This window comes from Apostichopus japonicus, chromosome 16, assembly GCF_037975245.1.
Source record: "Apostichopus japonicus isolate 1M-3 chromosome 16, ASM3797524v1, whole genome shotgun sequence".
Lineage (NCBI taxonomy): Eukaryota > Metazoa > Echinodermata > Holothuroidea > Aspidochirotida > Stichopodidae > Apostichopus > Apostichopus japonicus.
This window is the reverse complement of record NC_092576.1, coordinates 45,155,975-45,170,784: the sequence shown is the minus strand read 5'-3', so window position 1 is coordinate 45,170,784 and position 14,810 is coordinate 45,155,975. Positions and strand designations below refer to the sequence as shown.

The 14,810-nt window shown below is 46.3% G+C and overlaps 1 protein-coding gene across 8 annotated transcripts in view; it reads left to right on the top strand.

Annotated features, from left to right (window-relative positions):
* LOC139982204 (uncharacterized) overlaps nt 1-14,810 on the top strand; it is a 118,212-nt gene that overhangs the window by 15,346 nt on the left and 88,056 nt on the right. For all 8 annotated transcript variants that reach the window (XM_071994805.1, XM_071994804.1, XM_071994802.1 and 5 more), the window contains 2 exons: nt 4,571-4,650; nt 5,850-6,170. In XM_071994805.1, the coding sequence (XP_071850906.1) occupies nt 4,590-4,650; nt 5,850-6,170 (382 nt within the window). In that variant the 5' untranslated portion in view covers nt 4,571-4,589. The remainder of the gene's footprint in view (nt 1-4,570; nt 4,651-5,849; nt 6,171-14,810) is intronic.

Here is a 14,810-nt window from a genome sequence, read left to right as displayed (position 1 = left end):
CCAAGACCTGACCCCCGCGACAGCACAGCCGGTCACAAAGCAGTTGGGATCAACAGTGGCCGACATCCCACCGACGGCACTGGATCACCCCGTCCGTTGGGCACTTTACCTCCATGGGTACCGGGGAATCTCTCCTCGATCGTACCAAACCATGATGCCTTGGAGCTTCAGGCATCAGAGGCCTTTTCAGAACTTGGAGACCGCCTCGAAGAAGGGCCATCGGATTCCCGAAACTGACTCGGAAGAGGATGTGGAGCCGAGGGGTACCACCCTACCACTCGACTTTATTGAAAAGGTCGCGGGCATCTTAGGGTAACGGTTGGGGTTCGAAGACTCTTAGCCCCAAAGTAATCGTCCAAACTGCAGTCCACGAACGAAACGTCAGAGGACGATATATCTTTATCCCTGTAGACCCACTCTGTATTGAACGGGTGTAGGTCCTTCAGAAACAGCGGAGGTCAAAGGCCTACCCTGCAAAGCAGGACAGGGCACTCCGAGTTCCCTCAGATACATAGACGCGTCTTTTCTGCCCCTTACGGATCCCTATATACGCGACGGACCGCCTTCAGGCGGAACAAAGCTTGACGAGTGGAAACGTCAAAGACCCACATCGCTTGGCTTGACCAATCATCCCGAGTAAAGTTTGCGTCGACCTCCCTGTTGGCAGCGGAAGTCCTCATGCGACATCACCACCAGACTGGTCTATGACCAGTTTGCGAGGATCGCAATCCGGTTGGTAGACTCCCGCCGCAACGTGCTAGCGGCGGTAGGCTGGGGAAGCAAAATAAAGACTGGCGGCCCTATTCAATGCTCAGCTTAGTGATACGGTCCGACAAGAGTTAGACCGACGCGACACGCTAGCGAAAACGGGTTTCTCCCGCCCGGACGCTCGCAGAGAGGTACAAATAAAACCCCTGAGGTGTAGGGCACAACGGCCCGCTCGCTGGAAACGGAACAGCGGCAACGTCGCTAAGAATTACAGGGCGGAAGATCTGATAAGTCGTCGAGACGTTCCCCCGTTACGGCCGACTAGCAGCCGAGGTCGTCGTTCAGTGCCCTACGGCCTTATAAATGCACACCCTACTACGGATACAGCGCACCCGGCGGTAGGGGGTGGCTCCAGTTATTCCAGAACGTCTGGAAAGCGGGTCCTTGGGACCTGCGAATGATCTCGAGGGGAGACCCCATCGATTTATCTCGGACTCCTCCGGCGGGGGGGGGGGGGGGGTTAGGCGGAAAGGATGACCCCGTACCCACTGACCCATGTCAGAGATACGCACTCGAGCTCCATGCGTTACTGACGAAGATAGCAAAAGCGACGGAAGGGGAGGGACCACTATTCCGTTCGTCCTTCTCCTAACGCCAAAAAAGGACAGGTCATGGCGACCGATACTCAACCTAAAGCCGTTGAACAAGTCTTAGTCCGGCCTACTCGGTTTTGCATAGGGCATTTGGGCTGTTTCAAGGACTCGTACCTTCACGTCATAATCAAGGCCGAATCACAAATACGTACTAGCTTCTCCTACAAGGGAGGAAATTACAAGATCGCAGCACTATCCTTCGGCCTTTTGACCTCGTGGCGAGACTTCGCAAGTGTAGCGGGCGCCGTAGTAGAAAATTGCACCGAAGCGGCATATCCCTGTACGCTTATCTCGAAGACTGGCTCGTCACAGGAAGGTCTCGTCAAGAGACCCACTTCAATCTGGCCCACAAGACCGAGCTCCCAGAGAGACTCGGCTGGGTTAGCAACCGGGAAAAATCTCGTCCCACCCCAGTACTGGGAAGTTAGTTCCAGGCCGCGATCCTCGACTTTCGCACCGGTTGGGTAATCCCGTCTCCGGAGCGTGTCTCCAACACCCGGGAAACGGTACAACGCCTCCTCAGCAGGCGGACCTCCCCGGCGAGACTCTTGCTGAGAGCACTTGGCCTTATGGCCAGTCTCTTTTGGACATAATTCAATTCTGCCGCCTCAGAATGAAACCCCTCTGGCTGCACCGTCTCGGTCATTACGACCCGGAACAGAGTATCCTAGATTCGTAGATGCAGCTGAGCGGCATAGACACAGTCCACCAATCATGGTGGCTGACGAAGGAAAACTGAGTACAAAGACGCCCCTTCCGGGAAATGAAACCCCTGGGCTCTATCTCCTCGGACACTTCCCTGCAGGGCTTGGGGGCGTGCCTGAACGATCTCACACTAGCAGGGGAGTGGGGCGTACACGTCAATGCGATCGAGATAGAGGCAATGGCCCGAGCCCTCCGACACATTGAGTGACATCTGGCCGCCTTCTGCGACATCACGACGGTGTTGGCGTACGTAAACCGGCAATGAGGGACGAAGTCCCGATCGCTTTGCGCGGCAACATGGGACCTACTTATCTGGTGTCAGGGCAGAAACAGCTCCCAACGTGCCTCGCACGTCGCAGGGAGAGAGAACCTGACTGTCGACGCCCTGTCGAGAGGGGTCCAGACCCCAACGGAATAGTCCTTACGGGGGGACACCTGCCGGAGCATATTACGCAAGCTCGGAACACCAAATATCGATATGTTCGCATCTGCAGACAACGCATACCTCCCGGTATTCTGCACTCGGACTTTCCATCCCAAAGCGTGGGCGTCGGACGCGTTCTCCATATATTGGGAGTGGATGGACGCCTACGTCTCCCCATCTACCCCTCCCCTCTGCCTCATACATACGTTTCCATTTAAACTGAGCATGTCCCGGACGAGGCTCCTACTCATCGTGACCTATTGGCCGAGGAGGCCGAGGATCCCACTCCTATTGAGTCCCCTCGCAGTGACCCTGAACAGTCTCCGGTCTCGACTCAGAGCGGGCTGTTTTTCTCAGGACGCTGCCGCTGACGACCATCCACCGTCAAGATTTGCTACTCCCGGCTGGCACGATTCTTCGAATGGTGCGCCCAACTACAGATTCATACGGATTCTGCCCCCTCTGGCACAGCTAGCGGACTTTTTCATGCTTCTCATTGATAAAGGGAAGCAGCCAAGCACCATTCGAAATTACAGGTCGGCCATCGCGATGATCCACTCGGGATTCGGAGACAGTTCCTCGATGGGCACCTGCCCACGGCAATCGGCCCTACCTTGGGGTATGGCCAACCGCAGGCCTCCACGACACACGCTACCCCCGGCTTGGAGCTTTAACGGTGCGCTTCACTAACAGCCCCGTCCACCATTTGAGCAAATGGCCTCGGGTTCCCTCAAGGGATTACTGTTCTCGGTAGTGGCCGCTTTGGCAAGGAGGAGGAGTTGTCTACACGCCCTATTCACGGCGGAAGGGCATATATGCTTTGACAACCAAAGCGTGCGCCAAGTTCCGGACCTCAGGTTCTTTGCCAAGAACCAGACGCTCGCCTTTATACCAGGGAACATCTGCCTCACCAAACTATCATTGTCCTCTTACACAGCGGAGGATAAGCTATGGTGAGAGCCCTTTAATGGTACATACACAGGACAAAATACCTGAAAACATCACAAGCCATCTTTGTGCTACCTACCAGCTCTCACTCGACTGCCTCCAAAGATACGATACGATATCCTCTGGGCTTGTCAAGATAAGCTCACAAGTAGTAGCACATAAGTATTGTGCCCCTCTTTTAATTTTATACCACATGGTCTAATCACATTAATTGACCATGTGTAGCCCATATTGTACCCACATGAAAATTAGTGTGATCATCATTTGGTTTGCCAACACTGATTTCCCATTTCAAACTCATGTCAAACCCCATATGTAACCCAATAAGTCATCCCAAAATTAACACACAATAATTTCCCACTTTAGGCCTACATACAATCTACACTTTACAAACACGTGAATGCCACATGTAGATTACGTACAACACATAATACAAACACCACAAGGGCCCCAAATAGGTATTCCATGGTCAACTCACACTAACGTTAACCCCACTTCCTCCAAGTAAAGCCCATATGTTCCAACAAGGTTGTGATGTCTGGGATATTAAATGTAATATTCCAATACATACCAAACAAATGTTTTAAATGTGTCAATTGACGTCATTTTACAATTTCTTTAGCCCACCGTAATACATACGTATTTTGCTATGTACCTTAACAACTAATTTGACGATGGTAGTTCAAACTACCTGCTTGGCTTTGAAAAACTCGTCAGAATAGTTATGAAACGAATTTTACTGCGAGATAATCAGATTCTCATCTATTTCTTATCAGTAAAACTAGTTAAAGTTTTAAGACGTAAGCCAGTCATTACTAGGCCATGTTAAAAGCTTTACAGTTTGCTTTCCCCTTTCTCTTTGCTTTCTGTTTTACTCTTTCAGAACAAACAAAATATGAGGATAACAGCTCTACAGTTTTTACTGTGGGAGCTGTACAATATGTTACCATGTTCTTTCCACAGCCCAGCTAAAAGAATGAACGTTAGAAAGCCATTTTCTACTGGTACCTCTATGAGAATCAGTTGACAAGATGAACAACGACGTAACCACTGGCTTATCATTATAACCGTTAACCTTAAAATTGTACTTTTTATTTACCTTCACCGTTACGTACGATCATTCTATTCTTAGATTATGCGTATGAAAAGACATGGCGATTCTTGACATAGGACTCCTTTTAGCATTGGCGATAACCCTTCCACTATCGTCAGGTGAGTAGTAATCAACTGAAAAGCATTCATACATTGCAAATGTGCTTGATCTTTTGTAATATTTCTACTTTTGGTTTCGATGACAAGAGAAATCTATGCAGCCATGACAACGTGTGTGCATGTTTGAGCGACACCCATATTGTAAACACTAAATTACAAGATAGGAATCATGGATACTTTTCATACGTGACATGTAGATGCCCCTTAACGAATAAAAGATCCCTATTGATTTTGGTGGAGGTCAACCATTATCTGAGGTCAGCTGAGTTTAAACAATGGAAACCTTGTAAACTCGATATATCAAGTAAGGAAGTATGAATACTCCATACTTGGCATGTATATATACTGAGTAGAAGAACCTTTTGTTTAGTGGAGGCATGGATACTTCTCATACTGATATGAGGGATCAGTTGTATTGATGTTTTTTGTCCTTTTTGAGAGGTTAGAGATCATGGATACTTCTCATACTTGGTGTGTTGATGCATCACATTGAGTAGACTAACCTATATTTGTCATGCCATAACGTAATTATACATCGAAAAAGTGGTTCAGGACATTAAAAAAAATATTCTGGTGAACAAGCAGAAGTCATCTAAATCCCAGAGCATTTTGCATTCTATTTAGTTATTGCCAATTGCAGGCAAGTAACTAATGCAGTCGAGTTTGGGGTATGCGTAAATATGTGTATCTTCATAGATATCTCAAGATTGGTAACCTCTTTAGGTCTCATATTTTGTATGTGGCTTACCTATTACGAGTACAATACTCGTAATGTTTGGATGGGGTAATAGATCATTTTTCCAGAACCTGGAAATAAAATGATGAACAAATATATGAATGGTAGGATACCTTATGTAGTGTAAATGTATTACAATTTAGTGTAGGTCAGAGTTTATTGAAGGTCATCAGGCGTCAAAACTGATTATATTTCCAGATAGGAAACGTGGTTGGCAAACATATTTTGCATGTGGCTTCCCTATAAGCAGTACAAGAACTCTATTGTTTTTTTTTTCGTAGAGGTCAAAGATCATTTGGGTCTACAAAGGTGAAAAAAAAACAAAAAAACTTGTAAACACGATATCTCAAGATAGGTTTCATTGCGGATCATTACAATTGATTAATGTAATACTTTAAGTAAATAAAACATTACTGAGCTCGAGATCTATGACATAGCACATTCCCTTTTTCCTCCTGTACAGCAACTTCGCTAGAAGATACAGAATGTGCACAGACACATTATGTTGACATTGGTACGAAGGGAATCATTCCGTGTTCCTGTAATGGAAGTTATTTACCACTCATAGCTTGGGTCAATGTTAACGAAGGAAAGACCCTTTTGTTACTCGATCATGGCGACAAAAGTGGAGATGGCTACCAATCTGGAGAATATGATATTTATCCTAACGGATCGTTACTTATAAATAACGTGACGGCAAGCCATGAATCTGTATACCGAGTATCAACGGCAACCTCTACTTCGGGTTCAAGAATTTCGAATGTTATATGTGTGCACACAACCGGTATGTGGCTTTGATAGTTTATTTATTGTACTTTTTAAAGAACGGAAATGAAATACGAAATTAAAATGAGAACAGCAATCATTATCAAATGATCATTCCACGCAATATAGTAGATTAACAGTGTATAATATGATGTCATATTGCAAGTTGTCACTGTATATATGCATACGTGTAAGTGATACTTAAATTACACATACTAGGGACCTGGTTGAAGTATAAAACATTTTATAACGGCTAAACAGGCAAGATAGAAAAAAAAAATACACACAAGAAAAGTAAGTTGCTTGCTCGTAACAGTACAATTGACTTTGTCGCGCCTGTCGCTGGATATCAGACTTGCTTTAGTCGGTTGCGGTTAAGGAGTTCAGTTACTGCAAAGGGTTTATTTTAGCACCTATGGTACATGCGGTCAGAAAAAAAAGTTGCTTCGGGTTTTTTGCAAAAATATGCGTAAGTGTGTTTGCCTTATCACAACGTACTGTAAAGCAGTAAAACTACTGGGAACTGTCGCCCAACATTTTTAGGGCTCTTTTTAGGAGCATTTGGTGCCTTGCTTTCATTCTTTTATCTCATTTGTAAAATCTTGGGGTATGCTTTTTTCAATTTGAACAATAAATATTTCTTACCAATCGTTAAACATGGATGACAGGGGTTTTTGTAAGATGCAAGAAGCGAAGTAAAAAAAAAAGAATAATTACGTCGTCCCCCTAAGCTTATCGCATGTATCATGTATGATGTTAACTGGGGTGCTTCGGTTTATTGACTTACCAGGTATACCTGGTATTTCATTTATACCCATACCAACGTTATTGAATTCTGTCTTAAACGAATATACCAAATAAACCAGCAGAGGCGTAGCCAGTGTGTAGCACTGTAGGCCCGAGCCTACACTCTTATTTGGCCAAGTTATCTTTATTTAAAAACACCCATAATTCAAATCCATAAGCTTGCTGGACTAGTTTAAGAGTCTAGACAGGAAAAACTATTGAAATGAACGTAGCAAGAATATGAATATGTGGTATTGAATTACGTACTAAGTAGTATTGAATTACGTACTATCTTAACTCGTTTGTTTTTGGGGTTTAAAATTGATATTGAATGAGGTGTCTCAAGTTAGCAAGAGGCCAGGGAACCAGAATGAACACTCGGGAAGGGCCGTTTCCGGCCATCTTGGGGGTTTGTAAAACCAAAAATGTTCTTCTTAGCTCTGCACCAACCCATGGTGGCGCTCCGCTCAGATAGTCGTGCCTACAACTTTGAAAATCCTGGCTACGCCCCTGACCAGGTATACCGAAACTAACATTGACTACCCGGTAAAGTAATACCAAATAAAAAATACCGACCCAGATAACTCAAGGAAATTCCCACTGCTACTGTTGATCGTGTATAACTTACCACTCTCTGTAGTCCCCAACTGTAAACATTCTTGTTGCGTAATGTACCGGACGTAAGGTCAACGAAAGTGCAAACTCATGTGTTCCCTGCGTGGGATGGGCATGAGATTTACCCGATGTGAATACCTGCTCCCGACGAGAGCCCTGCTCCATGTGTGCCGCTCTCTCCCAGAGAACTGACAGGAAGCAGAAACATTGATGTCGGCCCGCCGAGAAAAGCTCCAATTGCGCCCAGCGACTATCACCGGCCCCACACCGACCACCGTGTCGGGTGCGTTAGAAGGGGATAAAAATGACCCGATTGCCCAAACCACAAAGGACAAAAGGTCTAACAAGGAAAAAGGAAAAGTAATTCGACCAAAATGGACAGCCGGTCGCGTCCACAGTCCGCCGGATCACAGACCTCCTCTCCGCCATTAGAGCCGAACCAACAAGCCCCGGACCGAGACCCTCCAGACCTGCAGCTACTTAGAGACAGGGATTTGCGCCGATCACCGCTGCCGGTCCGACCGCGTCCATGAGTATATCCCCGCATAGGAAATAATACTCAACGGTCCCGGACGGGTCCTCCCAGGACTCCGATGACGGTTAAATACGGGGCGGCGGCGCAGGACCGCCCACGAATAGAGATCCCTCAAAAGGAGGGCAAGTCCAGTAACCTCAGGCGAAAGTGGTTGCTCTCTCAGATATCCGCAATGTTTCAATGTAACAACTAGCTACCGGCTGTAACCCACACAACAGCCCTGCGGACGAAACTCGTCCGGACCCGGCCCGGTCGCATACCCCTCCGGAGCAAGAGCGGGACCACATATATCCGGTCCCTAGAACCGGCCCGTCCGAAACCCAGTAGCTGGACTCCTTGGAATTGATAGCCTTGGAGGCATGGTTCGAGACCGGAGACTGGGCGTCCCCTCCGGACTACGACTCGCACAATGATGAGGCGGAGGGAGACGAGGACGAGAAGGTAGACGCTCAACAGATCTACCTGCTCGCACATCTCATCACCAAAGCTATAGATATCTTCTCTAAGAGTAGGGTTCCGAGCCACCGCACCCGCACACCCGGTCATCCAGACTGCGGGCCACAAAAACCAGTCCTCACCGTCGGTAACCCCATTCATACCCGTGGACACCCCAAAACTTACTGGTTTGGGTATGTACGAACGGCGATACTTACCTGTCTCCTACAACACTAACGCAAATTTCCTAGTGTCTCTAGACGCCACTGGTATACAGTTTAGCACTGCGTCCCTGGTAACCTCTCCTACGGGTCACCGCACACTCTCTCTTATTTCCGGATTTACCCAATACCGATGCGGCCAAGAACCGCAGCGGGAGGTACGTATCGGGTGGGAGACACAACCCGAAACAAGGCACAAGGCACTCACCTGGTGAAGGCTTGGTTGAGAACGTAGATGGCGTGGTTCGTTCGGTGTCCAGACTGGAGGTTATGTCCTGGTTGATATGTCCGGATAAGTATGTCCGGATGGATATGTCCGGGTGGATTTTTCTGGATGAAATTGTCCGGTATATCCGAGCCTATCACTAGAGTAATCTATGAGAAGATAAGACGAGTGGATCATGCCCAGAATTGAGCAGTATCAAGTCGGTCTGTGAAGACCGCGAAACGTTGATTTGCTGTTGGCGTTGTGTAGGGCTTGCGAGTCCCGAACGGGGCGGTGGTAGGCGGATGAGAAAGGTACGTATCTTCGTTCCTAAATACCCAAACCAGTGAGTTTTGGGCATAGAAATTGATAAGGATAAAATGACGTCATGCGACATATACTGAAGCCACCCTTGCTCTGTGTACGGCAAGAAAGTACCGGCGCGTAATACAAACACTACGTGTTTGACTAAACTAAAGTGAAAAGGTTGACATTAGCTACTCGAAATGGTAATATCGCGTGCCGCATTTGGGTGCAAAATCGTCGAAAATCGACAGTGGACTGCAGTTTCACTTAGAAATTCTTAGGAAGCGATATGTAAAAGCCATTACATAGGAATCTTAAGAAGAAATTACTAGTGTCGTCTGCTAATATGTTGTATTGTTATTAACGGGACCCGGAATATAGTAAGCTAGACCTCTATACCGGCTACGGCTGTCCTTTAATTAGGATGCAATATGACAAAAACCTAAGAACAAAAATGATCACAACCTCGTTTCACTTAAAACTTTATCCCTAACGATAGATCCACATGCCAGAATAACATGGGATGACTGTTATGTCCTGGGCTTAGCCTATCACTGACACTTCAATAATAGGGACATAGGCTATCCTATTTTAAGCTAGACCTATGTACGTAGACGTAACTTTGCCCTGGTTTAACTTAGGTTAGCCTAGCTCATAACTTAAGCCTAGCATATTTCAGTCTATTGTACCAATATTCAAATGCATTCTCCATTTGCAATGTACTCCAAACACTGTAAATTGTGGCAAAAGGGCATAAGCAGTATAGTCTATAGCCAGATATCTGAGTTTTGAGGTAGGCCAATTGCTTGCTCAGCCTAGCCAGGTATGTTGTTATGGACAGTAAATTTATAAGGCTATGTTGCCTAAATTCACTAAACTATGATTTTAAGGCCTAATGATATCCACTTACCATGCATGGGCAAAGCTTTGTTGGTAACACGTAAAAACGACACTCAAGCCACTACTCGTGCTAGCATCTCAGTCCTTTAGATGAATGTGACTAAATGTAGACATCCATCAAACAATTTGTACTCTCACTTGATATGGTGGGATACATTATCCTGAATATACTACTAGTCACTTTGCAACATTAACATTAAACGGAAAACTGCCTGCACAAACTAATATGGAAGAATTACACAAAAGTAGATATTTGTTGGAAGGGGAGGATTTTTTCCACATCATTTTCCAGGGACAACTATGACATTATCCGAGTGGAGCACTAACATAATACGAGAAAGAAAAATGTTTGCCATAAGCCTCTCAGATAACAGAAATGACACTTTCCAGACATTTAAAGTTGCATAAAACAAGAGACGGGTGTATAATGTTCCAATGATAATTTAAAAATAAGTCAAACACAAGATGACACTGTTTTCTAATCATTTAGACTTCTCTCTTTTGCTACCAGGATGTGAGTGACCACAGAAACACACATCTTCCTAAGTAGTGATAACCTCTGACCCTTTCTATGACTAAAACCAAAATAAAATAAAACGGTTAGCACATTGATTATCCACTAGAGAGCCTGTGTAGAAGAATGTTTAAAAGTAAGTTGACATGACGTTTGATCCTAGGAGGATCTTCTTCAACGGCTAAATGACAAGTAGCGGTAGCAGAAGGGTCAAAAACACGCACAGCATACAAACAGGTTAATGAGCATGGTGAACACAAAGAGATAGATGAAAGGGGATTAGTAGACAAGGGATGGAGAGAAGAAAGAAAGAAACCAACAGGGGAAGAGGAGAGGTAGGAGATAAACAGTGGAGGGACAAAGAGAGGATTAAGGGAAGGGGGTAGGGAATAAACTGGAGAAGGTCAAAGACAGAAGGGTGTGGATGAAAAAGGGTGGAAGAGAGCTATGAGATGAGGAGTGTTGGGTGGGGGAACAAGGGAAGAGAGAGGGGGGACAGAAGAAAGTTAGTCATGTCCTTCCTGAATGTTGATCCCATATCTATGACTAACGGTCTATCTAAGACCAACACTTTCTATGACTAACTGTTATCTTACCAGTGAGAGGAGTTAATAGACAGGACTGATTGTCTCACTAGGGGTGTTTAATATACATGTGATAACAGGAGATAGACATACAAGATAGCATTGTTTGAACAGAACAGACTCAAGGGGGGGGGGGGTGAAACCCATCTTCTGTATCAGCCCATGTTATTACGGATATTCTCGAAAGTAGGTTCGATTCCTGTCTTGTGTTCATATTCTCACAGATGGTTAACAGACCCAGATTATTTTCATATCTTAATAATGATAAAAATGGGTACCATCATGTCATTTTTAAAATGTGCAGAATCATAATTTGAATCCATCTCTGACAGTGCTAAAGACCATCCATATTCTGCTTTAAATGTGCAGACGTATTCAATGTTGCTAAGATGCAAGGACAGAAGAGGATTAAAAGTGCCACCATCAAGTGTTTTCAGAGTTGTCCAATTTGTTGATTTGTTGTTCAGGAACTCCAGGTACCATAGCAGCATACAATAACATTCCTTCATCACAGTGAATTTATTTCTAACAAGACTTGCTTGTGGATTACTATTTTACTCCAGATCCCATACAGCTCTTTCAATCTTTGATTCACAAAATAACTACATAAATCCACACAGTAGCATAATTTAATTGTTCCCAATGCAATTCAGAATTCCTCGACTTGGGTCCGGAGAAAAGAAAAACAGAAAACCCCAACATTAGCAAGTAGAACAACTTGATTAATCTCATAATGACACAAACTGTGGGTCATCTCCTTCCAAGTTATAATTTGTTACCAGAGTTACTTGCTGAACACCATCTGCACAGATATTACGTGATCATGAAGATTGTGGAGTCATTTTCAACCTACGATTGTTCGAGTATGGACAGCTCTTTACCATTAGGAGATCATTTCCCAACACATAAGACACTGTCCAAGATTTAAGTGCATTGGGCTTAATGTTGGTCTACCTGAATACTTACTAGGCCTACAGTAGGGCTAGTACTGTAGGCTAGGCTGTGGTATTTAGGAACTAGGCCTAGTATAACGATGCCAATGGTATTGCTGGGTTAGGGCTACGCCGAACGTTAACTCCATTGTATCTTCGATTTGTCGCTCCACTTGATCGAGTCATTACAGGCGAAAGAAAGGTTTTAAAATTTGGTTCTCAAAGTTAGAAGTAAATAACTCACCACTCTGGTCGTCATAGCATTTCTCTGTTGTGAAAAGTACTAATACTCTTTCGAAAAAACGGGTAAAATCAAATTCAATTTCAGAGTAGAATACACACTGTATATAAAGAGACGTACAGATGACCTGGGTTTTAAGCTCAATGCACTGTGTCAGCGATCTATCCTTATCATTTGCTATGGTTTTGGGGTATTTAATTCACTCCTCTCTTAACTGTCTCCTACAACACTAACGCACAGAGTGGCACTGCTACAATGATGAGAGGCCCAACGGGCAGGAATTGCCCGTGGGAACGCCCAACACTTCGCAGCCGAACGCCGACTCTGAGGCTAACGTGTCCGTGAGGTACCCAGCAAACACAAAAATGTTTCGTTTCGTTTCATTTCATTTTTTTTTTGATAACGTTAATTGTGGTGTAATAAATATGTCTCGAAAACGTTTTCAGGCTATTATTTCAAAATATTTTTCTTCAGAACATTAATATAACATCAATATAACAATAATATCTCATAAAAACGTTATGCCGACGTTTTTTAACACCACATTTAACGTTAATAAAACATATTTTAGAGGCTCTTTTAAAAATTGTATGACAAACGTTTTGCTGGGTAGGACGCGACGAACGTCGAGGGGGTTTTCCATGAGGCGGCCCAAAAGATATCATCCACCGGGACCACTTGGAACTGGGCATTCGAAGCCGCCTGGCCCCGAATGTAGTGGGCCCTGACTGGTCGGTATGTCCACGCGTGAAACCTAATCGCTTGCACCAGCCGTCCGCTGATCGCATCTTTGGAGGCAGCCGAGTGAGGGCTCGCAGGCAGTACGAAGAGGGTCTGTGATGTTCTCAGGTCGTTCGTCCTGTGCGTGTACCATTTAAGTGCCCTCACCGGGCACCACAGCTTGTCCTCCGCAGTGTCGGAGGACAGGAACAGCTTTGGAAGGAAGATGTCCTCGGACAAGGCGTGCAGGCAACTCCTCCTCCTGGCAGAAGCGGTGGCCACCAAGAATAGTGTCTTGCTGGTGAGATCCTTGAGGAGGGTTGTGCCCATTGGCTCGAAAGGCTGGCGGGCTAGGTGATAAGGCACGCCGTTGATACTCCAAGCTGATGGAAGTTTACGACGTGTGGGCCTACGGTTGGCCATACCTCTAAGAAGGGCCGACCTGTAGTTTCAAATGGTGCTCGGTTGTTAAACCTCATCGAAGAGGAGCATAAAATAAACCGTAAGTAGTGCCGGAGAGGTAGTATCCGGACGGATCTGTAGACGGGCGCACCATTCGAAAACTCGCGTCAGTCTGGAATCGTAAGTGTGACGGTGGATGGCCGCCTGGGTGCTGCTGTCATGGCAGCAGCGTCTGCAGAAAAGCCGCTCGCTCTGAACCGAGCCCGGACAACGGCCACGCAGACAGGTTCAGGAAGCCGTACCCCATCCCCTCCCAGCTGATCTAGATCGCGTCCGACGCCCACGTTCTGGGGTAGGAGGTCCGCTTCCAGAAGACTGGGAGTTTGGCGTTGGTCGCTGATGCGAATCAGTCGATATAGGCGAAACAATTTCCGGCATGTGAATTGCAGTCACCACTCCGTCGGGGTCTGGGCCTCCCTGAAAGGGCGTCGACCGTCACATTCTCCCTCCCAGCCATGTGCGAGGCTCGTAGGGAGATATCGTTGCTTCGACACCAGAATAGAAGGTCCCACGTCGCGGCAGACAGTGATCGATAATGTGTCCCCGCCCCCCCCCCCCCGCCGTCGCATTGTAGCAGAATGTGGTGACGGCATGGCCTCGTAGGTGACACTCGAAGTGGCGGAGGGCTCTGAATAGTACCTCCATCTCGAGGGCGTTGATATGGACCTGTTGCCAAACCGGCTCCTACTCCCCTGAAATCGCGAGGTCGTCCAAACACGCTCCCCAAGCCCTGCAAGGAATCGTCTGAAGAGATAGAGGTTAGGGACTTTTGTTCCCGGAAGGGGCGTCCCTGGACTTAGTTCTTTTTGCGAGCCACCGTGTCGAATCCGTTAATGGGAACTCACGTGTCGAGTATGTCCTGCTCTGGAACGTAGTGATTGAGCAGGTGCAAACGGAGGGGTCGCATTCTGATGCTGCATAATGGTACTACGTATACAAGGCTAGCCATGAGGCCGAGGGCTCTCATCCAGTGCCTGGCCGGAGAGGTCGGCCTGTTGAGGAGGCTACGGACCGTTTGTTGGGTGTTGGTGACCCGCTCTGAGGACGGTCTCACCCAACCGGTGTGGAAGTTGCGAATCGCGCACAGGAACTGAATCGTTTGGGTCGGGAAAAGTTGTGATATTCCCTGTTGATAGCCCAACCGAGTTGTTAGCGGCGCTCGGTCTTGTGACCTAGGTTGAATAGTACTTCTCGGTGCGACAC